Genomic DNA, 25,848 nt, shown 5'->3' on the forward strand with positions numbered 1-25,848 from the left:
TCGGAGTTATATTAAAAATTGTCTTTGATCTTTCAAGCTGTTTCATGGCACTCAGCGGGTGTTGCAGTGCTTCAGCCCAAAAGAAGGGAAATAAAAAGCGCCCATCCATAAAAAAAAAAGTGTCTCACACGGCTCTGGGGGATGAACAAAGGCTTCCTGTAGCGAATTGATGCGTTTTTGTAAGAAAAATATCCATATTCAAAACATAATAATCACTTTATTTGCTAAAGTAAGGAAACTTTGCTTCCCTTGCTCCTGTAAACAAACATTGGTTTTCACGAGACTCACCGGCGCATGTGCAACTCTGACCTCATACGTCATGCTCCCGGAGCTGCTTCTGTGTACAACTGTTGGCGCAAGCTACATTAAAGTGATTATTACGTTTTGAATATTTTATTTTTCTTACAAAAATGCATCAATTCGCTACAGGAGGCCTTTGTTCATCCCCCAGAGCCGTGTGAGACACTTTTTTTTATGGATGGGCGCTTTTTATTTCACTTCTTTTGGACTGATGCATGCAACACCCGCTGAGTGGCATGAAACAGCTTGAAAGATCAAAGACCATTTTTAATATAACTCCGACTGGATTAGTCTGAAAGAAGAAAGTCATATACACCTAGGATGCCTTGGGGGTGAGTAATTTATGTGCTAATTTTCATTTTTGGGTGAACTAACCCTTTAAAATTGTATCATTCTATTATCCAGATTTTAGTGACCTTTTTTTTTTTTAAATGGTAGATGTGTTTATTTAAAGCAATTTACAGTATATATTACCGTACGGTTGTTAAGATTTTTTTTATGTTTTTGAAAAGTCTTTTATGCTCACCAAGTTTGCATTTATTTGATAGAAAAAGCATATTAAAATAAAGAAATAATGTTGTAAAATATTGCAAAATATTATTACAATTAAAAAAAACTTTTCTATTTTGATATTTTTACATATTTTTAAAAATATAAGCTATTCCTTGTGATGCAAAGCTGAATTTTAAGCATCATTACTCTGTCACATGATCCTTCAGAAATCATTCTAATGTGCTGATTTACTTAAAAATATGTCTTATTGATCAATGTTGTGCTAACAGTTGTACTACTTCATATTTTTGTGGACACCATGGTACATTTCTTCAGGATTCTTCGATGAATAGAAAGTTCAAAAGAACAGCATTTATTTGAAATGAAAATCTTTTGCAACTTTATAAATTACTTTACTGTCACTTTTAAAGAACTCATCCTCGCTGAATAAAAGTATCCATTTCTTTTAGAAAAAAATCATCCTGACCCAAAACCTTTGAACAGTAGTACACTTATAATGGATAATCCTGCAGAACCTTTATCTAGTATGTTACTTACCCATCTCTTCTCGTTGTCGCTCTGAGAGTCACTGACCTTTCTTTGGAAAGCCCATGTCTTTTTCCACATGACAGTCTGATCTGATGTAATATTTCCTGTAGAGTCCATTAGGAATCATCATCATTCACAAAGGCACAACAGCTTTTAGTTTGGGAAATCATTTCTTGTGGATGATTGGGTTGAAACTATTTTTCACAAGCACCTTAGGAAGGAACATCTTTTTTTTTCGTGGAACATAAAATAATATATTTTGAGAAATATTTCAGTGTTTCTTGTCCATACAGTGGAAGTCAATGGTCACCAAAACTGTTTGGTTACCAACATTCTTCAAAATACTTTTGTGTTCTGCAAAAGAAAGAAAATCAAACCGCTTTGGAATGACATGAGGGCAAGTAACTGATGACAGAATTTTCATTTTTGTGCAACGGTGTCTTTAAAACTTGCAGTATCATTATTTTGTATTCTCTGCTTAGGCACAAGACAAGAGGAAAGCCCTTGAGGAGACCAAAGCCTACACCACCCAGTCCCTGGCGAGCGTGGCCTATCAGATCAATGCCTTAGCCAACAATGTGCTGCAGCTGTTGGATATTCAGGCTTCACAGCTGCGAAGGATGGAGTCCTCCATCAACCACATCTCTCAGGTCAGCCCTGGGCACCACAACACCATCAAAACACAACCAGGTGTTCCTTCCTTACCCGGCATTCATTAGAGATTAAAAAAAAGACCAGTTATCTTCTGACTACTTTTAAAACAGTGAAAAATGTAGAATCAAGGTTTAAGCTGAATTTTTTCTTTCATTGTTATAAATCCAGAACTTAAAGGCACAATATGTAAGTTTTTGCCGCTAGAGGTCGCATTTTCAAAACAATAACAAAGGCGAAGCTTGATGACGCTATGAAGGAGAGTGGAACGATGGCAGATGTTGTTGTCACCATCCAGAGATGTATGGAATTCACGAATCATGATCACGGATGAGGTAATGAATGATTTTTTAAATTACCTGTATGTACCTTCCACAGTTATTCAAACAGCGAATAAATTATGCAGAGAAAGCGAGCAAAGAACATTTACAGGTTTAATGAATATTATGACTGACTTCAGTCTAGCACGAGTTTAAGCACTCTCAAAAAACTCCCCTTATAAGCAGTAAAGCTGACTATACACGGTTTGATGAATGAATCTCTTACTTACATCATACGTACATCTGCACTTTGTTGTTTATGATGAGAGAATTCGCGTGGCAGCAGAGTTCAGTCAGCGAGCGCGTGCAGTGAACAAAAAACTCATCTGGTCAGGGTTGCCAGGTTTTCACAAGAAAACCCGCCCAATCGCTACTCAAAACTAGCCCAATCGTGTTTTGAGGGGGTCCCCAGTTAAAAATCGTGTTACTGGGGGTAAAATACAAGTTTTTTGGCGGGGTTCCCCTGCTAAAATTCGCATTCCAGGTGATAAATATCATGTTATTGGAGTCGCTTCAACCCGCGGACATGAAAAACAACCGCGGCAACAGTGTTAAAGTAGCCTAATTCCTGCGGACTTGGCAACATTGCATCTGGTGATGATGACTCATCTGGACGCCTCTGATTGGCCATTGCATTCATAAACTCAACAGAGTCGTGGGTGATTGGTTATAATGCGTAACACTTTTAAAACGCGGAAAAAGAAACATTGAGCAAATCTAAATTGAATGCAGCAGTCAACACTTTTAATTTCATTTCTATTTTATTCGCGACAGCCGTAATGAATTTAGTTTAACTGTACAGCAGCATTTTTTTTATTTTTAGTTTCTATAAGCGGAAACCGAGGATAGTGCGGATATTACATCATTGATAGGCGACAATGACCAGGGACGAGTCATTATTTAAAATGGGAATTTCTCTGGATTTACAAATCCTTGGGAACTTTTGGGATAACGTAAGTACACAACTGCATGAAATATATCACACTGTGCAAGTGGTGTTTGGATATTAAATCTTACATATTGTGCTTTTAAAACAAAGAGACAAAAATATCACCTACAATGTTTTTTACCAATATACTGGATTGAACATGATTCTCCAATTTTACACACTGTTTATCGCACACATGCAAAGTTAAAAACTATTATAAAATTCACTTGGCATTTATTCATTTGTTCGTTCACTCAGTTAAAAATAAAATAAAATTTAAATAAACACAACAGTTGTAAAAAATATTTGACAATAATGTAAATGTTATTATTAAAACCTTCTGGCTGCTCCCTGTTTAAATTGCTTGGAGGTAGGTAAATGACCAAAATCCTTTCCATGATACTAGTATTTAAAAAAAAAAAAATTTTTTACAATGACACAACTAATTTGCGACCACAGTAAAGAACACAATCTTCTTATAGTAATTCTGCCTGAAATCAGAGCTGCTACTAATTGAAATTAAAGCAATACTCTGTAATTAGTTACTGTAATTTAATTACTTTTCCCTTGAAAAAGTAAAGTAAGGGATTACTTTTACTGTAAGCCGTGATTTGTAAAGAGCAACTCAGACACTTTTAGTCTCCTCTGTACATGCATCACCATTTGAACACAATGTAGGAGTGAATTCTTTCATCCAAAGTGGGAGATGGAGTGTGTTTATTAAGGGTAATAAGAGATCCCGTTCCATTATTATGTGCTAGAGTAGATTTGCAGAGCCTTAATGGAAACTAGATCTAATGATTTGCCGCCTTCTGAAGTTAAAAGGGTCCTGTGAACTAGTTTGCCACCACTTGTCTCTAAGAAGATAGACACAAATGGCAGGCAAATTATGTCAAAAATGGCAAAGTCTCAGATCCCAACATAATGCCAATAACACTTGATCCAGTGAGAAATTGTTCTAAAATATTGGATTCTGAATCAAAGCTATCTGAATGGTCAGTGAAAATTCAAATTCCTTGTAAGTTCACAAACAAAACAAAGAAAAGTGTGAGAATCTGATTTTATGAGCAGATTAGGAGATCATAAAAGGTATTTGTATGTAAAATGTACATTTGTTCCAAAATTGTGTTATTACTTATATAATACATAATAAACAAACCTTCAAAAATTATATTTATTCTACATTTAAAGTATATAATGTTTTTATGTTCACCAAAGCTGGATTTATTTGATAAAAAAAAAAACACAGTGAAAATATTAATATTGTGAAATATTATTACACTTTTTGCCATTACTCCAATCTTCAGTGTCATATAATCCTTCAGAAATCATTCTTAAAATATTCTGATTTGGTGCTCAAGAAGCATTTATTATTATCAGTGTTGAACTGGCAAACAGAAAGTTCAATAGAACTGCATTTATTTAAAATAGATTTTTTTATAAATCATTATAAATGTGTCTTCTGTCACTTTTAATTAATTTATTGCATCCTTGCTGAATAAAAATACAAATTTCAAAGTAAAAAAAAAAAAAAACGTACTGACCCCAACTTTTGAACAGTTTATACAAATTTAAAATGTATCAGTAATTAGACGTTCTAAAATATAAATAATTTTATGTATAGACAGATTTATATGAATTCCCTGTTAAATTCAATAGATACTGAATTATTTGAATTACTGTAATTATGTATAATGAGATTCATTAAAGATGTTTAATGTCATTCAATTTATCTGTACCTATCCAAATATATATGTGCAAGAACCTCGCTTTACATAAAAATCGCCTACGAATACTAATGAGGTCACATTTCATTAGTATTCACACATCATTCATACACAATTTAAGCAGTATATACACGGATATGATATATTTACAATTCAAAATTTCATCCTTGACTTTCACTTAGACTGTGGACATTCATAAAGAAAAAGTTGCTAGACGAGAGATCGGGATCCTTACCACCAACAAAAACACATCTCGGACCCACAAAATCATCGCCCCCGGCAACATGGAGCGGCCCGTGCGCTACATCAGGAAGCCCATAGATTACACCCTGCTGGATGATGTGGGGCACGGTGTTAAAGTAAGTTTGGCATGTTTGATGTTCACTAGACAAGCATCATTCTTACTATTGTTCATACTTAGGTTTAGGGTTTTTGAAGAAATTATAAATCAAAAGTCACATCATGTATAATTAATGTTGACTTGTTAGCTTAGAGAACCTTTTTTTTTATATAAACCAAGAAAAAAATACAAGACCTCAAGTCAGTACATACTACATATAATAATTTATTTGATGGGGAAAAAACTGTTTAAAGCGTACAGAAAAAGGTAAAAAAGAATCCAATGTTGGAATAAAATGTGACTAGTTAATATACAATAAAATATAAGAGAACCTGTTATTTCTACCATGTTGCTGTTTTCAAACTCAAACAATGAAAATTGTGTCATCATTTGTTCCAAAGCTGTGAATTTCTTTCTTCTGCTGAACACAAAAGAAGATATATTGAAGAATGTTGACGGTAGCCATCGACTTCAATTGTATTTTTTTCCATACCATTGAATTTAATGGCTACCATCAATTATTTGGTTACCAACATTCTTCAGAATATTTTCTTTTGTGTTCAGAGTAAGAAAGAAACTGATACAGGTTTGGAACAACATGAGGGTAAATGATGACAGAATTTTCATTTTTGGGTGAACTATCCCTTTAAGTGTAGTTCAAACATTTTAGAATCGCGACTGGATAATTTTGAAATGACTTTTCCTTGATGAAATGAATAAAAATTATGCGCAAACTACACCTGACTGCTTTACAGTATTAACAGTATTCAAAAGTGGATTCAACAAACTGATAAAGAAATTGATCCATCATAATCTACTGTGTGTGTGTGTGTGTGTGTGTGTGTGTGTGCGCATGTTTATGTGGTTTATGAGGACACAAATTTGTATAATAACATGGGTATGACATAGGTATTACAACGAGAAGGTGATTTATGAGGACATTTTGAGTGTCCCCGTAATTTAAAAGGCTTATAAATCATTCAGAATGAAGTTTTTTGAAAATCTAAAAATGCAGAAAGTTTCCTGTGAGGGGTAGGTTTAGGGGTAGGGTAGGTGTAGGGCAATAGAAAATACGGTTTGAACAGTATAAAAACCATTACGCCTATGGAGAGTCCTCATAAACCATAAAAACCAACATGTGTGTGTATGTGTGTGTGTTTGTAGACCCCTCTCGGGTTTCCCTCACTATATTCATGTTATTAAATTATTCATGTCCATCAGTGTCAGCTCTGAGCTGTTATAATGACATTGCTCTCTGGACCCTCTTACCGATGTTATCACATTAGATTGTCGCTATCTGAACTGAGATGTAATTAAGAAAGATGTCTTTGCCTTTTTACTTTGACCTTTATGTGTCTTTTATGGTTTTTATGGGATGAAGCCATGATTGGTGTGGATGGTGTGTTGTCAACATTATTCACTAGCTGTTCAGCCTTTTCATTCCCTATACATATAATTGAGGCAGATCTTGAGGGCATGTGCCGGCAGCTCACCCCGAGACCCGTTTCAACTGCTTCATTAGTTTGGTGCTCCCCCTTGGCGGAGTAAACGCCCGCAGGCTGCCCTCATACTGGCTCTGTAATTAGGACACTTAACTCATCAAATGATGCTCTCTCTGTGTCTTTCACGTGTGATTGACATGCCCAGACACGCCTCTCTCCTCCGCCATCAGTCACAACTTTATGTTGCCATTATCATAATCGCTGGATGTCGGATTGATACCAAAATTTCAAAATTCAATAACAGTACTAGTAAAAAAAATGTTATCAATCTCAATGTTACCACAGCAAAATGTAATATGTTACTAAACATACTAGTATTTTTTGCAACAATGTGTTTAAATTACAATTTTTAATTATTTAAAATTCTTACCTAATAAAAAGGTAATAACAAACAAAGTAAGGACTGTTTATATATACCATGGTACTGAATGAACTACCTCATAAATAAATAAATGTATGTATGTATCGATGTATGGATAGACAGAACAGATATAGAACACACATAATATATATATATATAGAGAGAGAGAGAGAGAATTTATTTATTATTATTATTTTTTTTTTTTATATATAAATTATAATATTTCACAATATTACTTTACTGCATTTGGCGAACATGAGAGACTTCTTTCAAAAACGTAAAAAAAAAAAAAAGTTTACCAACCCCAAGCTTTTAAATGTTAGTATATACTTCAGTCATAAATGTCAGATTTTTATCCATTAAATATATATTTATATATATTTTTTACATATCCGTATTTGACTCAGAAGCAATTACCAAGTACTGTTAAGCATTATATCATATTTATTAATGACTTACTAAAAAAAGGTATTATACATTGTTGTTAGCAACATGTTTGAGGAGTATGGGAGAGTAAAATTAAATTTTTCCATAATGTTATGGCATATTAACTCATATTAGCTTAGCTAGATTGTTGTGGACCTAATACCAACAATTCTGTGAAATACGTATTTGAGGCAGTTTCCTTTGAATGATGGTTAAAGCTGCAGTCCGTAAGTTTTGTCTCTTGGTCGCCATCTCTGTTTGAAAACCTGGAATTGCAGCTGTGTGCGGAATTATTTAGTTTGCGTGGGTTGTGAGTCGGCACGGCTCCAGCACGGATTAATCTAATGTTCCGAAGAGTATGTGTGGCAGTCAGTCACCACACTGGTGTGAATATTTACTGTACTTCGCAATCACAGATTCTCGCTTATGTCTTGGAATATGACCCAAATAAGAATTTTCACCGTATATTGCCATCTGAACAAGTAAGTAACAAGTCTGCCACGTTTGTTCTGACCAACTGAGGAAAAAAGCATTACCATAAATCTCGCTACCAATGGTGATTAAATCTAAAGATCGGTTAGCTCATATCACATCAAACCGTTCAAATTATTATTATTGTTATACTTTATTCTCAAATGATTAATGTATATCTGGTATAGTTACTGTAATCAGATATAATATCTGTAATCAGAAGCACATTTATAACTGGAATATAATTTAATTTCATTCACATGTGTTTCATAAACACATAATCCTTTATGGATTACAATCCACTCTCAAAATGATACATTTAATTATTCTGGCTGCTGTGAGAAAAGGCTATAAACGATCGGCCACCTGCAGGATCCTCGCATGCGATAGCCTAGTAGCCAGTACAACTTTTTTATGTTTACAGACGTGATGTAATGACGCAGTGCCATGCTCGAATTTCCCACGAAAACCTTACCCGTACCACTCAAATTAGAAAACATTATTATAAACTAACCGTTGTGAATTGGGCTAAAGTAAGGCGATAGTTTTGAACTCTGGCTGGTTATGTACTTGCTCAAATATTGATTTCGGATCATTTTTAACCAAAAAAATGACAGACTGCAGCTTTAACATATTTGCTGTGCAGCTACGATTATAGGTTTTTAACTTTTAAAATGATCTGTAATATGTTAAAATAAATCCACATGTGATTGTGACAAAAAAACATGCCATTGTCACATCGCGTTATAGTAAAGAACATTAGGGATAATTATAAATTAGAAATAGTGTAAGCTAGAAAAGACATTTGATTGGATTCATAATTCTGCTTTCTGTTGTAAATGAACCTGATTAGATGGTAATTATGACTGACGTTTATGCGATTATCATTCTAAGCAGCTTTGACTTTCTGCTCTGTCTTGATTCCTATCAGTCAAATTAGATCAGTGTTTGTTTGATCTTTATTCAAAGCTCTTTTGTTTCGTTTCTCCTCTCACTTTTTCATTGCGTTAAAGTGATTAAATAACACGATTTATCTTCTCTCTTCCTTAATGCTTTCACTTAGTGGCTTAAAGCAAAGGTAAGTACAGCCTTACACAACCCACAATGCATTCTGGCTCCTACATCACTACCACTGGTTCTTTATTTCCAAACATCAAACTTTTTTTGTGTAATGAACATTATAGTGCATCTTCATAATTCAATATGAGAAGACTTTTTTCATTTATTTGTGAAAAACTGGTACCATTGTAGGAGTGTAATGGCTTAGTAAAATTCAGTCTGCATACAACACATCATAAAACCATCATATTTTACGGTTTTGTTCAGTATAAATATTTCTTTGTAGTTTACGTCATGCTGTATGTTTGCAACTGATTAGCATTTAGAATAAACAGATATTGTCATGACTGTAAAGGTTGTCATCATGTTCTTTTCCCTGTCAAATGTCTTTCAGCAAGGGAATAACCAGCCAGCTCGGGGAGGTGGAGGAACATTATCCAGGACTAACCCACCCACACAGAAGCCCCCAAGCCCACCCATGGCAGGGAGAGGTACCCTGGGGTAAGTCACTATATTACACTTTTCATGTGTCAATGCTGTTTTTGTGTACCTCCATTATTAGAATGTTATAAAATATGCTGTCTCATGTGATTTTGTTATTTGTACTGTCACAATTCTTGTGTTATTAGGAGTCTGGCATCTGAACATCATCATTTTTTCTATGTAGTTTCTACTGTAACAAATGTGTGGTTTTTTTTTGTTTTTTTTTCCAGACGAAACACACCGTATAAGACGCTGGAGCCAGTCAAACCTCCTGTGGTGCCTAATGACTACATGACCAGTCCGGCTCGCCTGGGCAGCCAGAACAGCCCAGGACGCACTGCCTCGCTCAATCAGAGACCCCGAACGCACAGGTACAGCTCACACATGCACAACACATTCACAAGACAACACAGGCCTTCTGATGGGACACTGTGCTGGGCATACTGGAATATACACTACTGTTCAAAAAGTTGAAAGAAATGAATGCTTTTATTCAGCCAGGATGCATTCAATTGATCTAAAGTGACAGTAAATCGTTTTATAAGACTTTTTAATAAAAGATTTATGTTTTCTGTTCATCATAGACTCTTAAAAATGTAATGTGGTTTCCTTAAAATATTAAGCAGCACAACTGTTTAACATTGATAAAAGTAAGAAATGTTTCCTAGATTAATTTCATGTGAAACTGAAGCCTGGAATAACAGCTGCTGAAAATTCAGTTTTGCATCACAGGAATAGATTACATTTAAAAATAATCATAATAATAATAAAAAAAAAAAATTTGTAATTGTTAGAATATTTCACAATATTACTGTATTTTTGATCAAATAAAAATAAAAAATCTCACTAACCCCAAACTTTTAAATGGTAGTGTATGCTGAAGTCAAAAATGTCCAGTTCAATTTATTTAGACTTTCATGAGAGCTAGAATGTAAAAACACCATCAGAACAGCCAAACATAAGATATTTTTTAAAGCTTGCAGTTACAGTTACAAGAAATAGTCTAAATTTTGAGATATAAAGTCACGATTAGGAGAAATAAAGGCCCAGAAATTAGCTTCTGTGTGTTTCTAACCTTTAAAAAAGATTTATGTTGGTGCAACTTTGGAACATCCTTAAACTCTCGTAATCTCCATCTTTATTTCCTTTTCCTTTCTCAAAACACTGATGTGTCAGTGAAGTTATGGCATTCACTTACCCTTATTTATTGGTCATTTTTTAAGTTCTATGGTGCTGTAGTATAAATCTGGAGGTCTTCTTCTCTTTGCTGATAAACTTGATTCACCTCTGTCATTGCTTTCCCAGCGGGCTTGTTATACTCACTGAGGAAAACTGAAGGTGAATGAGGTTGAAAATAACAGTAACCTTTGGTTTATCACATTTATTCTCCAGATTCAAGTTATAAAAGGTTTTGATAGTGCCATAAATTACTTTATTGATGGGCTGAGAAATGGATGCCACTTTGTGAATTTATGACAATGCATGCTTGTTGGTTTAATAGCTCTTTGTAACTCTGTTGTCTTTCTTTGTCTCAGTGGCAGTAGTGGAGGCAGCGGCGGGCGAGAGAACAGCAGTAATAGTATGGGAATCCCTCTGGCTGTGCCAACACCCTCACCTCCCAGTATTGCACCAGGTGACAGCTCACATTTTTCACAGTGGCCATTAGCGCTGGGCGATGAACAACATCATATCAAGATGATCAAATTTATGTCGATATCATTGATAATCAACATGGAAAAAAATATTGTGATAATATTTTTGGGCATATCGCCCAGCCCAAGTGGCCATGCTAGATTTAAAACGGGTTATTTTGGTCATTCCTCCCACCCCTGATTGAGTCATCTATTTTTTTGTACTTATCTTCTGTGACTGTCCTTTACCTCTGTCCTGTCTACAGTAGTTCCTCAAGGTCCAGGTTTGGGCCCAATCCCGATGTCTCAGTTTGGAACAATCTCCCGGCAGATCTCCAGACACAATTCCTCTACCACTTCTTCCTCTGCCTCTATGGTGTCAGCCACCGGCACCTACCGGCGCGCCCCTGCCGGCTCCTCCCAGTTCTCTGTGCCTCAACCCCACCTGAACGGGGGTCCCACATACCCGCAGAACACAAGTGAGTTCAGTTCCAAGTTAGGGAGAGATATTTAGTGACCCTAAAAAGTACTTGGACAACTAAAGGGATAGTTCATCCAATCATGAATGATAGTTCAAAAATTACATTTTACTGTTCATTTACTCACCCTCAGGCCATTCAAGATGTAGGTGTTTTTTTCTTTAGTAGAACAATAAAGCAGGTTTTTAACTGAAACCGTGGTTCTTGGTAATTCATAAAATGCAATTCATCAGCTACTGTCTTACTGAGAGTCAAAAAAAAGCTTATCAGGCCACAAAAAATTAATCCCCGTGACTCCCGACAATATATTAAGGTCTTATGAAGCGAAACAATCAGTTTGTGCAAGAAACTGAACATTATTTATAACATTATTATCTGTAGCCTCAGGCAAACGATCCGGAGTAATGTCTGGTTCGGGCGAAATTAATGTTTTTTTTTGTTTGTTTGTATTTTTGTTTCTCATGGTTTATGTAAAAAGGTGAGTTGATTAGGAGTAGTTTATTAACTTTATATGCTTTACACATGGTAAAACACCTATGTTTCACATCATTATATGGTACTTTATTAATATAATTGCGGATGTCATTTTTTTATTTCGTAAACGAACTGGTTAATCAGTTATTAGAACCTTTATTCATTGAAACGAACTGTCTGAAAGAACCAGTTCACTGAAAATAATCAGATTTCCCTGTTTGGTTGAGGCTCTGGATTGCAGCTAATAATGTTGTAAATAATGTTCAGTTTCTTGCACAGACCAATCGTTTCGCTTCATAAGACCTCAATATATCATCAGGAGCCACGGGTATTAATTTTGACTCTCAAAAATGACAGTAGCCATTGACTTGAATTTTATAAATCACAAAGAACCTTCTTTACTGTTCTACTGAAAAAAAAAAAAAAAGTCACCTACATCTTGAATGGCCTGAGGATGAGTAAATTAACAGCAAATGTTTGTTTTTGGGTGAATTATACCTTTAATTTGCACTGAATGCCATTGCATTAGATAACAAATATCAAGCTCAAATGTGTAATTTCTTAGCCACTAGCAGCACCAATCACTTCTCTGTAATAAAAGAGGTTACTAGCAGACCTAGTAACCGATGATCTGCCTGCTTTTCTGCTTTTCATCTCTTCATGTCACAATAACACACAACGGCTTTTACCTTCTGTCTGTTTATCTGCCTGTGTGTAACTCTTTGGGCTTGTTTTTGCCTGTTATCATCGGTCTGTCTGGCTGAATGTGTATGAATGTGTATGAATGTGTGTGTGTGCATCTGCGCTCCGTGTGACTCCAGTGTCTGTCGCTCCACCACCTCCTCCCTTGGCGCAGCTGACGCCCCAGATTCCTCTCACTGGCTTTGTGGCCAGAGTTCAGGAGAACAGTGAGTAATGCACACAGAAGCATAGTGCATAGACCGTCACATATGGTCTCCGTTCACCTACCTGCAGCCTGCACTGTCTGAATTATTCTCCGAACCTGAAATTTTACATTTAATATTTCTATTTATTAAAATATAGATATTTTGAATAGATGGAATTTAAACTGTATATATATAATAATATAGCTTTTTATTGGTGGTGTTTTCTAAGGTAAACATCATTATTTATATTGCTCATCTGTAGGGTCAATGACAGTCTATTGATTTAATTTATTCAAAACAAAATTCATACATACATGATTAATATGTTTTTAATTTCTAAATTAATTGTAATATTTTTATGTGTTATTGGCATCTCTTTTTATTATTTCTTAGAAAGAATGTAACAAAAAATTGATCCGTTGAGGAATTATAGTATACACATGTGAAACTGTTTTGTTACAATATTTAAAAAAGATTAAAAAGTGTTTTCTTAACATTTTCTTGTACCCGGGAATTATTTGATTGCTTTACTTTAAATGTAATGTGTACTGTGCCACCGTCAATATTAAGAGAAGCATTTCTAAATGTAGGATTCTGACATTAAAACTGAATTATGTCATAGTGAGGGTTTCCCCTCGTCTTTGTCCTCCAGTAACAGACAGCCCGTCTCCACCCCCTCCTCCGCTACCTGAGGACACGCCCTTGTTTGAGGAAGCAGCTCCGCCTCCTCCACCTCCACCTGTAGATTATGATGAAGAAGACGCAGCTCTGGTGCAATACAATGACCCCTATGCTGATGGAGACCCTCACTGGGCCCCAAAATCCTACTTAGAGAAGGGTAAGAGAGCGCCCTCTGCCTTTGAGCTGACATTTTCTCCCTCTACAATGAAGGACCTTCATAGATGGATGGATCGATAGACAGATAGATAAATAACCCATGTCATACTAACCGTGTCTGCTCCGTTTCAGTGGTGGCCATCTATGACTACGCAAAGGACAAAGATGATGAGCTGTCCTTCATGGAGGGCGCCATCATCTACATCATCAAGAAAAATGATGACGGATGGTTCGAGGGCGTGAGTAATGGTGTGACCGGACTGTTTCCTGGCAACTACGTCGAGTCCATCATGCACTACGCTGACTAATGCTAAATCCCAGAGACGGCGTGCAATGCAGCCAATCAGTTACAAACATTGCAAAGTGCATTAGGATATGACTGAATGTTTGTTTTCGTCCAATCGCCAATGTATCCAAGCATCTGCAGTGCTCAAGGTTTGAGGAGACAGAAGAATATGAAAAGAAACAAGTCTCGCTGCTTTCTGCTTAGGTTGCCTCATATGTTTTGTACATATATTACAGTGAGACGTTGCCTGTAGGCTGTTGCTAGTGTTTGTTTTTGTGCGTGTTTTGTCATCGTATAGAGACCCGTATTTGCCAAGTGTCCGCTAGGGCTAGTTAGTTTTGATTTTTCCAAAACCTTTTTTTTTCTTGTTTTTTATCTAAACTGTCAAGCTCTTCCTTTACCGTGAGGAAGAAATGTTTGAATGTCATTTCTGGAATATTATAATGCCTGGTAAATAATTAGGCGACAATATAAAAATGACAATTACGTCTTTACCTACGTTTTGCCTTCGGGTTTTGCTAATGTTTTGGCTAATCATTTTTGCTCATGACTGTAAGGTGAGGGAAAAGACCGATGCAGTAATGTGCAGAGATTCTCCTGCATATCAGACTAAATTTCATAAACCTGTCAAAAACATGACCACACTATATATATATATATCACCCCAAAATAGACTAAAGAAATGATCATTACGAATTATATTTTACTCATAGACAATGATGCCTATTTTTTTCATTATGGCATTATTTTCATGACAATTAAGCACATTTTCCCCAAAATTTTTACTATAATGCAAAGTAAAAAAAATAAATAAATCTAATTCTCATCGCTGTAATATCTTTCTTGTACTGCCATTAATTTATGCTGATTTAAGTATGAAAAAACATTTATTACAGTAATGATAATCAATAATGGGAATTCTAAGAAGAAAAAAAAGTTACATGCAAAAATTCTTGATGGTCCTACAGGCATCGTTTCCTTTATGCAAAACAATTCTTTTTCTTTTGTGACCTAGACATGTTTTCATGAGATTCACCCATATACTACGAGTATAAACTGTGCCAAGCTGGTCTTTGATGGTGTTTTTGTTGAAACTGCTGAAGTATTGTGAACTTTATTATGTTGCACTGAGCGGGCGACACTGGCTCACTAGCGGAACCAGTCTCTAGCATTGCCCACAGATTCGTGTTTGTTACATAAAGTAGCAGAAATCAGTTTCTGTGATTGTATATTTCATGTAGGGGGACCATGCAAAGCTGAATTTGTCTTTCTGTTTTGGCCAGTTCAGAAGTTTTGCTGAATTTAGATTTCATGAAAAAAAAATCAAGTTTAGTGTATAGTACTGATGAATGTGAGCTCATAACTGTTAGCATGGCACAAACATCGAAGATGATTCTGGTTTCTGGTTTTTAGAAGCGTCTCAAACTGCTGTTGAAGGCGAGCAGTGTTTTAATTTATTGAAATATCTGTGAGAATGTAACTCACATAGAGCTGTCTGAACAATGACCAACTAATGTTAAGCATTGCAAGGCCTTGTAATATGATGTGCAAGTGATCTGTAATTTAAATGTTCCTTTGCAGATTATCTGCAAATAATATCATCTCTGTTATCATTTTGTATATATAATCTGTTTTTCTTTTTATGTACAGTCTCTTTTTATAATAAAGCACTCACCTGTGCAACATACTGTTTTAGATGTGCTTAGATGCTAGATGACAAAAATTTTATTGATTTTTAATTCAGCACAACACATAAAAATAGCACATTTTTAAGGTTCCAACAAAGTGGTTGCCGAGCAACACACAGAAGTAAACAAAGGTGTAGCTTCGAACCCGGCTCAACCTGCTAAATTATTACCCCTCTCGTTGAAATCGCTATCTGATTGCCTAATCCTAACCCCTCCCCCAAACCTAACCCTAAACCTACCAATACTAGGGGGGAAATAATCTGGCAGGGGTCAGAATTGGGCACAACACCGGAACTATCCATTTTATAATATCACTTTCCAATGAGTGCTGGGCAGGTTACTTCAAATTATAGTCCGTTACTGATTACAAATTACTTGATGAAATTGTAGTGTAATGTAATCTATTGGATTACACATGTTGGGTAATGTGTTCTATGTTTTTATTACTTTTAGATTACTTTTGACCTAGCTGCTCAACATTATTGATAACATTATTTGTTATCAACTCCATGAAGTGTAAATAAGATGCAGGGGGTTTATTAGTTGATAAAGAGCAGATTAATTATTTAAATCATAAAAATGCCTAATTTGACTAATTAGCTCATTTTAAAATAATAATCAAAATAAACACTTAAAAACAGTAATACTTTATTTGTTTTTCTGCATGTCAATGTGATTCACTTGCGCTTTGAGTGCCCAGAAAAGCGCTATATAAATGTAAGAAATTATTATTATTATTATAAAAAAAAAAGTTATGCATTCTGTTTGGTATGGATGTGTGGATTACACTAATAAATTGAGAATTTGTGCATTTTGATTTGTGTGTAAAAAAAAAAAAAAAAACGAAAAGCCCTCCAAGACATAATAAATTGGTGACGATAATAATAAAAAAAAACAATAATAATCAAATAAAATAATAATCAAAATGTGCTCATCAGACGTTGATTAGATTTGCATTGTTGAGGAATAAAGTGTACCTCCACATGTTTTTTAAGATCCTTTGCAGTCGATAGGAAACCTATTGATAGGGCAAATAAATACCAAATGTGACCCTGGAGCACAAAAGCAGTCTTAAGTCGCTGGGGTATATTTCTAGCAATAGCCAAAAATACATTGTATGGGTCAAAATTATCCATTTTTCGTTTATGCCAAAAATCATTAGGATATTAAGTCAAGATCATGTTCCATGAAGATATGTTGTAAATTCCTCACCGTAAATATATTCAAACTTCATTTTTGATTAGTAATATGCATTGCTAAGAACTTCATTTGGACAACTTTAAAGACAATTTTCTCAACATTTAGATTTTTTTTTTTTTAGCACCCTCAGATTCCAGATTTTCAAATAGTTGCATCTCTCAGCCAATATTGTCCTATCCTAACAAACCTTACATCAATGGAAAGCTTATTTATTCAGCTTTCGGATGATGTATAAGTCAAAATAAATCAATTTTGAAAAATTGACCCTTATGACTGGTTTTGTGGTCCAGGATCACATATGAATAATTTCCAGCCATTGTGTGAATGATGTGTAATGTATTTTGTAAAAAGTAAATGTAATCTGATTATGAGCGTTTTAAAATGTAATCTGATTACGTAATCCAGATTACAAGTAATCAGTTACTACCAGCACTGCCAGTGAGCACCAGGTCTTTAGCATCTGTACACTTGTTTCAGCTAGGTGTAAAATCTTTAGTACTTCTTTTTCCAAGCTACAGCATAAAAGACAACGAAAATTCAGAAACTAATAAACTTATTAAAACTAATAAAGGAATTCACAAAAACACTTTCTTTGCCACTATTTTAAAGAAAACATTTAATTCTCCATCAAAGATTCCCACCACAGAATCTGTTCATCTCTAAATGGACAGCAGAGGGTGATGTGGGTCTGAAAAGGAAAGTCCATTTCTATAACCTCACAATAATGATTCCCAACCTCGGGTACCAGTAGAGTTTTCCCCCCTATAAAGCAGAAATACTTTAAAATGGTCAGTTTTAGTGTTTTTTTTTCTTTTTCTAATAAGTCAAATTACATTTTTTATGAAGTAAAATTTACATCTCAAATCTTCATTTTGTCAATGACACTAGAAGTGGAATATACAGTATGTTCTTTTTCTAATAAGTCAAATTACATTTTTTATGAAGTAAAATTTACATCTCAGATCTTCATTTTGTCAATGACACTAGAAGTGGAATATACAGTATGTGCATAAACATAAACATGCACTGGACTGTACAGGCAGCTTCCTTATCCACCTTTTACTTCAACGCGGAAGTAAGCCTATGGGTGAGACTTCCGGTCCATTAGCCGCTATCGGTAAATAACGAGGAGAATAAGAACGTGCAGTAAACGGTAGAACTGTTTGCACTACAAACCAGTGTGTTCGTAATTAAGATAATACATTAAAATAATATGATAAGACACACCAACTTTCAATATCAAGCAGCAAAACGAACTGTTTTGTTCAGCTAAAAATAGCTGGACGGAGTGGACGAAGATGAGACCGGAAGCCAGACCCATAGAATTTACAAATGGCCGCGCCCATGTTTATGACAAGAAAAAGGTGGATATATGATTCAGAAAGAGACTTAATCGAGTTCATGATAGCTTGTGTTCCTAAGTTGCAGTTTTATGAGCAAAACCTCATGTGCAAGCTTAAGGCTTGGCTGAATTTCTAATAAAAACAGTTGTATAGCTGGGAGGGATCTTACTCTGATGTACATGGAAAGGAAGCTTTATAATGTGGAATTTATTTTGATGAATCATTAGGATATTGGTTTCATCAGTGTTCAACGAAGAGCCTGCCAACTGCATTTACAAGAATAAACGTTCTAATATAAAGCAGCCTAAGGTTTTGTAAAAATAAGTAATTTGATACATTAAAACAAATACAAAATATCAAAGTAAAATATATAATTTAGTAGAGTGAGTTTTAGGGAACAGAATACTTTGTATTGCAAGGCACAATTTGTAAATTACCTTGCATACCACAGCATACAGCAGTGTAATTTTGTATTTTATCATAGTTGATACAGGCAACTAAATTAGAATCAAGAAACGTGAAACAAACCTCAGTACAATAAACTGAAACTGCACTGGACTGTTCAATTAAATCATTTCCCAAAAATAAGTCTGTAAAATATAATACAGTTTTATTTACCATGCAGTCATGCAAAGAACACAATCAGTATAAAAAATTAATATATTGACTGCAAATGCAAGGGAAAAACATCCCATTTTAGTCCATTAGGCTTTAATGAGTACTTTGAAGAGAGAGGACAACATCTATTGTTACCATATGAAAGTGAAAACGGTGGATGTAAACAGCCAGGTCTGGTTTCTCCTGTCTTGCCAAGAGCTCAGCAGCCACATCTGTTTGTTCTATAGTGGGGAATCTTCAGGATCCTGGGTTGAGGTGTTTTAGAGCCTCTGTTGGCCACATGCTCTGGGAATAAAATGCATGCACTATTACAGAGAAATTATGAAAAGTAATATAAAATACAATCATTTAAATCAGTGGTTCCCAACCCTGGTCCTGGAGGCACACTGCATGTTTTGCATGTCTCCTTAATCAAACACACCTGATTCAGGTCATCAGCTCATTAGTAGAGACTCCAAGACCTGAAATTGGTGTGTCAGAGAAAGGAGATATGCAAAATGTGCAGTGTTGGGGTGCCTCCAGGACCAGGGTTGGGAACCACTGATTTAAATGACCAAACAGGGGCCTTTATAGCTTTAAAAAATAACAAATAAAAATGCAAATTAGTACAAATATTATTATTAATGACAAGTTCTGTCATTATATTCAGTATTTAGTGTGCTTGTGTAGGTCTATATGTATTGCATCTGGCAAATCAAACAGTAGCGGTTACATGAAAGGACATAATAAAGATGTCATTCATTCATACACAATTACACATCAGTTGCATTTAAGAGGTGTGCATGACTAGACGTGACCGTGTAGGAGCTGCTTCTGGTGGTTGTCAGAAGTAACACCAGAAGCTTTAAATTATCCCACAGCAGGTTATGGCTGGCAGATGAAAACAAACACATGTCAGTTGTAATTAAAGATGCCGGTTGTAATTACAGATGCTTAAGCATACAATTAACCCTGTACTAGCACGTGAAAGAGCTCAAATGATGATTTATCCCCATTGATGTATTTGGGAACACTGTTAAATATATATAATTTACATATTCGTAAGAAACGTATAATTGGGGAGATACATTTCAGAGAAAAAAAAAAACTGTTGCTGGTAGCCATTGACCAGCAATGGGGACCAGCAACTGTTTGGTTAACATTCATCAAAATATCTTATTTTGCGTTCGACAGAAGAAAGAAACTGGAACAACTCGAGGGTGAGCTAGGAGCTGCTTCTGGTGGTTGTCAGAAACCAAGCTTTAAATTATCCCACAGCAGGTTATGGCTGGCAGATGAAAACAAACACATGTCAGTTGTAATTAAAGATGCCAGTTGTAATTACAGATGCTTAAGCATACAATTAACCCTGTACTAGCACGTGAAAGAGCTCAAATTATGATTTATCCCCACTGATGTATTTGGGAACACTGTTAAATATATATAATTTACATATTCGTAAGAAACGTATAATTGGGGAGATACATTTCAGAGAAAAAAAAAAACTGTTGCTGGTAGCCATTGACCAGCAATGGGGACCAGCAACTGTTTGGTTAACATTCATCAAAATATCTTATTTTGCGTTCAACAGAAGAAAGAAACTGGAACAACTCGAGGGTGAGCAAATGATGACAGAATATTCATTTTTTGGGTGAACTATCACTGTATTGTGAAACCAATACAACAATAACAATAAATAATAATAATTGATGAGAATGGTGATGATTGAATTCCCCTTTGAATTTTGATGCCTATTTGTGTCCATCAAACACCATGAGAAATCTATATTCTCTACATTTACCTGTCTAATATGGAGCAGATTTTAAAACTCTTTCTAAATTGACCATTAAAGCTGACATGAAAAGTATTATATCTGGGTGCTCTATGGGTTAACTGAGGCTTGGCGAAACCTGTTGCCAATTAAGCGTGTGGAATGCCACATATAGACATTTCCTCAGAACTTCCACCACAGGTTTCAGAGCACATGTTCCCTTCCAGACAGACAATATAACCACTTTAGTAGTTTAAAATGTTTGTTTTATTCACATTTTTGCTTTCACGGGTGGGAAACAGTTGTCGGAACTGACCATGTGGACAATGTGTTTGGCTCCGCTCTGATTCATTCTCTGGATTACAAGAGACCCAAGCTTAAGTGTCTTTAGGATTTTTCTATTCTACGCAGTGCACAAGCTGCAATGGAAACTCAGAGGTTTTTATTTCTCATCTGTCTGATGATGTGTGGAGGAGACACTGAAAGTGCACCTGAAATCTGCATAGGAGCGCACTGCCAAAGGTCTCCATCCAGATCACCTGATCACCAGAGCAGATATTCAATTTATGCTCCACGCAGCACAGTAGGACTGGCAGTCCGAAAGTAAACCCAAGGACCATCACGGCTGAGGTGTTCAACCCACAGGGATGCACGGGAGGAGGTTGTCATGGCTCGCCAAGACTGACAAATAATGATACGAAAGAGTGCAAGGGAATCGGATGTAAACTACCTGTAAGGATGCGACAAGATCCCAAACAGCATTCCACAGGGACAGATGTTGGGAGAAGCAGACTTTCTTTTGTCCATATGCAGGACAGAGCCGAGCAAGTATTGGGAGAATTTCCGGAGTTGGGAACTCAAGGGGGGCCACCAACTGGAATTCAGTTAACATGCGACATCAAACCAGGTAAACAGTGATTGTGTGCTTGGTATTATGAGACCAGTCCTGTGTTTCTGTAAAAGAGGTAATACACTTGTTAAATTGCAAACCATGTGGTCATGGCCATGCGAAATTGATTAGATGTTGGACTGTTGCCTGCTCGCTCAGGCAGTTTGTAGAAGCATGTCAGTTTCATGACAATATTAAAGCGTGCATGTTATCAGTAATTTATTGTGACTCAAATCTAAAGCAGCATTTCAACAAAAAAGTCATGCTTTTCTTGAAATTTTGACCAGGCACAAATGAGGTCCATTCTGAAGATGCATTAGTGTTGCATTTGCACTTGGCAAAAGGTCAGGATATACTGGTGGCCCAGTTGCAAGGGCAGCAAGCTGAAGTTAAGCAACTTCAGAACACGCTGAGAGAACAGCAAAATGCTCTACTAGCCCACCAAAGAGAAATACTGGACCAACAACGGATTATGTTTGAAAAGATGGAAGAAGTCAAGACCCAATACAACCTTCTTCTTGACGGGGTCAAACAGTTGTCTGTGCAAGGCCCACAGGGCGTCATTGAGAGCCATTTGGATGGTCTCCAGTCCCAGGTTAGGACCTTTTCTCAGGAGGCCTTCGCAATGCATAAGATGAACATGGATGCTAGTGTTACAGCTGCTGACAGACCTCTACTTGGCTGTGGATCCTGCAGAGCAGATGAGTACTGCGACTTCAGTGCAGACCGGCCATATTGTGAGAAATGCACTGTTTGCCCTCCGGGATTCTTTCTTGTGGCTCAATGTTCCATTCACGCTGACAGGATTTGCCAGGTACATCTTCTGCTCTATTGATGTAGCAATATGCTGTCATTGAGGTTTATGCAAGTTTAAATAGTGCAAATGAATACACTTGCTGACAAAGCTTGTAGTCAAATTATCAGGTAAACATCTTATCAAATACAAGTTAACAACTAAAATTGTTCAACAGGACAGAGACGAATGCCTGGAGATACCAAACTTATGTAAAGAGCGCAACCAGTGCCTCAATACACCAGGTAAGTTGGTTACCAGACTTCCAGACTTGTTTAAAGGGGACATCAGATGCAAAATTTGTTTTAGCCTTAGTCTTAGCATTTTGTCTTAGCATTTTGCGGACACAACTACCCTACAATGATAAAAATCCATTTACTCCTTTATTATAATCCCCAAAAAACCTAAACCGTTTCAATGATCAATTATCATTTCTGAGCAGCTTGACATCATAATGCTCAAGCCCCGCCCACAATTGCTGACGGACTGTCCCGTATTAGCATATTACCAGAGATGGTCTTACTATATGGAGATGAGAGGGTCTGTATTACTTACTATTGGAGAAAGTGAAACGGTTAACTTGGATCACGTGTGCCTTAATAACCAATCACCTTACGGCCTTGATGTCACTGAAATTCATTGTACGACACTCAATTGCCGTTTACGGATACCATAGGAATGAATGGGAAGTGCCGTAATCTGAATCCCACCTGTCGCAAAAAGTCAGTGACTTCTCTTATAAAACAGCATTTTTTTTTTCGTGGTAAACTCTAAAAATAGTTCAATCCAAAAGTATTGTTTAGTGTAAGATTAGCAGATAGGCTGTCGATTCATTAAATGATAAGCGTTTCCTCTAAAAAGCTGTTTATTCAGCATAGTGAAGACTCTCCTCCATTGACATCCATTCAAAAAAACGACCTCTGGTCTCCTTCCCTGCACCGTTAGTATTAGCCGTTACGCTTTTTTAAGCTAAAGGTTGCTGGCTTGCCTTCTAGTGGCTTTGATATTCCCGCCCTCAGCCAGTTGTACGCTGTCCGCCATTTTCTCTGCACTCAAGCAGCTGTAGCGACAACGTCTCATAAGCAATGCAGGTGTTTTGTATTTGTATGTAAAAGTGAACATAAGAGTCTTCATTTTCTCCCGACATCAGAGTCTCTAAGGATGCAGTGGATTAGTTTTGTTTTTATGGTAATGCATCACTGATTACACAAAAACAGAAGAGAGGGGATGGGGTGAGCAGTAGCTCATTAGCATTTAAAGAGACATGCACCGAAATGGCTCACTGTGAACAGAGCTGTTTTTGACAGGGTAAAAAAAGGGTGTTGTTTTGCAAGACCATTGAGGAATCTTAACCATTTCATGAAGACCCTAAAGCATGGGTGTCCAAACACGGTCCTGGAGGGCCAGTGTCCTGCAGAGTTTAGCTCCAACCCTAATTAAACACACCTGAACCAGCTAATCAAGCTCTTATAGGCATACTAGAAACTTCCATTCAGGTGTGTTGAGGCAAGTTGGAGCTAAACTCTGCAGGACACCGGCCCTCCAGGACCGAAGGTCCTCTGCAGGACCCTGCCCTAAAGAATTATACCAACTTGTGGAAAATGGGTATCTGATGTCCCCTTTAAGATTTACTTTCTAAGAGATTTACTTTCTAAAAGAATTACTTTCTAAGCATAGTGCATTGTTTCAGGGGGATTTCGCTGCTCCGGCATGTCGGAGAGGGAAGCAGCCGCCAGGATGTGTGGGCACTCTTATTTTTACAATTCTGAGATGGAGGAGTGTCAAGCCTGTACAGAATGTGATTCTCAGCCAATGACATCCCCATGTTCAGCCTTGAATGATGCCGTGTGTGCCAACCCCTCCGAAAGCAAACTCTCGCTTTCTTGGTCTGGAAACGTTGACCTAGCCAAGGGTACTGCGTTTCCTGAAAAGCAACTTCACATCCGTGGTAACAGTGACGGAAGCCTTCTTTCCTGCACTGATGGTTGGATAGTACTCCACCAGCATGGGCTTGTTTGGGTTGACCATAACCTTGCTTTAAAACACGGCTGCCGCAGCTTCATTCAAGCGTGTTTACGACTGAACGCCAGTGAAGATGAAGGTCGGGATCTGAGTGGGATGCGTTTGGAGCAGCGGGAGGGCAAATCTCTCCAGAGCGCCAGTGTGAGTGGAGCAACTTCTGTGGAGCCAGGTCATGTACTCTACCTTACTCTCAAGAGCGCCACCAACCAGTGTAGCCAAGACAGTGAAGACGTGCACCTTCAGAGCAGCCTAATCTCACCTTTCAGCTTGCTCTGGTTGTCCCATGATACAGGTGCGGTTGCAATGACTGCACAGGCCGTTGCTTCTGCGCATTACCATACCAACTACCGTCCTGCCTTCCGTACATCATCAGTCTCCGACCCCTACATGGTTGGCTTGACCCATGATAACCGAGGGGTGCGCTTCAGAGAAAGTGGCACTGTGAAGTTTGTCCTCCAGCAAGCATTGTACTCGATGGGTCAAGCCTGTATCTCTGAGGGATTCTACTTGCTTGCATACGTGAACCACAACGGAAGCAGCGCTGAGCTGACCCGTGCATTCAAGCCCGGCGTTCACTACAGAGACACATCTATTTCTCTCTCAGCAGCCACCACTGTGGATTCTGGGGATATGCTCACCTTTGAGATCCTTGCACCCGCACAGTGTAATGTGCGCTACTTCGGTGACGACTCTGGGATTAGCATGCTCAGTCTGGTGTGGATCCCTTCAGCCGTGTCCACTGCCTTGTCGGCCTCTGTGTCCAGGAAAGGTCTTCCCTCTGGCGCAGTGCGGAATAAAGCCTTGTTCTTCCATCAGACAAGTCCAGCGGTTCCACAAGTTGCACTAGCTGGAACCAAAGATCACAGAGACTTCATCTTTCAGGAAGCAGGGACGGCAAGTGTGGCTTTAGATCTGCGGCTTATCCACTCATGCAGTCTAATCAAACTCACCTTGCTCCAACAGAGCGGGTCTCAGGGGGTTCAGCCAGCTCCTGTAGCTCAACAGATTGGTGGACACATGCCAGAAGGAAGCGTATGGGCAAGTGTGGGGCTGAGGGTATCGTTCCAGGTGCGTAATGGCACTGTGGTCTTCGCTACGGTGGACTGCGTCAGAGGGCGCATCAACCAAATTGCCCATGATGCTGGAAGTAGCATGTCTATCCTCTGGACAGTTGCATAATCATAGCATTCATAATCGTAGCAATCTGCTAGCATGACGTCAACCCTGTTGAAACCCTGAGCTGGTTATAAGCTGGTTATGAGCAGGAGCTAGTTGCTTAGTACCAGCTCAAGACCAGCTTAAACCAGCTCAAACCAGCTGCCATGCATCAAAACATACCTAA

General features: G+C 37.3%; 2 protein-coding genes across 4 annotated transcripts in view; both read left to right on the forward strand.

Annotated features, from left to right (window-relative positions):
- The window catches only part of LOC107681778 (abl interactor 1-like), a 20,184-nt gene extending 5,482 nt beyond the window's left edge, over nucleotides 1-14,702 (forward strand). Inside the window, exons 2-11 of one of the 3 annotated variants that reach the window (XM_016478102.1) lie at nucleotides 1,824-1,991; nucleotides 5,150-5,326; nucleotides 9,131-9,145; nucleotides 9,521-9,627; nucleotides 9,840-9,980; nucleotides 11,145-11,242; nucleotides 11,507-11,719; nucleotides 13,015-13,101; nucleotides 13,733-13,918; nucleotides 14,050-14,702. In XM_016478102.1, the coding sequence (XP_016333588.1) occupies nucleotides 1,824-1,991; nucleotides 5,150-5,326; nucleotides 9,131-9,145; nucleotides 9,521-9,627; nucleotides 9,840-9,980; nucleotides 11,145-11,242; nucleotides 11,507-11,719; nucleotides 13,015-13,101; nucleotides 13,733-13,918; nucleotides 14,050-14,225 (1,368 nt within the window). In that variant the 3' untranslated portion in view covers nucleotides 14,226-14,702. Of the gene's footprint in view, nucleotides 1-1,823; nucleotides 1,992-2,177; nucleotides 2,328-5,149; nucleotides 5,327-9,130; nucleotides 9,146-9,520; nucleotides 9,628-9,839; nucleotides 9,981-11,144; nucleotides 11,243-11,506; nucleotides 11,720-13,014; nucleotides 13,102-13,732; nucleotides 13,919-14,049 lie in introns of those variants that run through there. The other 2 variants (XM_016478104.1, XM_016478103.1) reach the window with 2 other exon arrangements.
- A 6,503-nt stretch (nucleotides 14,703-21,205) lies between these two features.
- LOC107681705 (uncharacterized) lies at nucleotides 21,206-25,739 on the forward strand. Its single transcript, XM_016478016.1, has 5 exons — nucleotides 21,206-21,324; nucleotides 21,387-21,709; nucleotides 21,979-22,505; nucleotides 22,663-22,729; nucleotides 24,175-25,739. The coding sequence occupies exons 1-5, from the start codon at nucleotides 21,227-21,229 to the stop codon at nucleotides 25,683-25,685; spliced, it is 2,526 nt and encodes an 841-aa protein (XP_016333502.1). The 5' UTR covers nucleotides 21,206-21,226; the 3' UTR covers nucleotides 25,686-25,739.
- Nucleotides 25,740-25,848: the final 109 nt, after the last annotated feature.

This window comes from Sinocyclocheilus anshuiensis, unplaced genomic scaffold (assembly GCF_001515605.1).
Source record: "Sinocyclocheilus anshuiensis isolate Anshui unplaced genomic scaffold, SAMN03320099.WGS_v1.1 scaffold436, whole genome shotgun sequence".
In the NCBI taxonomy this organism is placed as follows: domain Eukaryota; kingdom Metazoa; phylum Chordata; class Actinopteri; order Cypriniformes; family Cyprinidae; genus Sinocyclocheilus; species Sinocyclocheilus anshuiensis.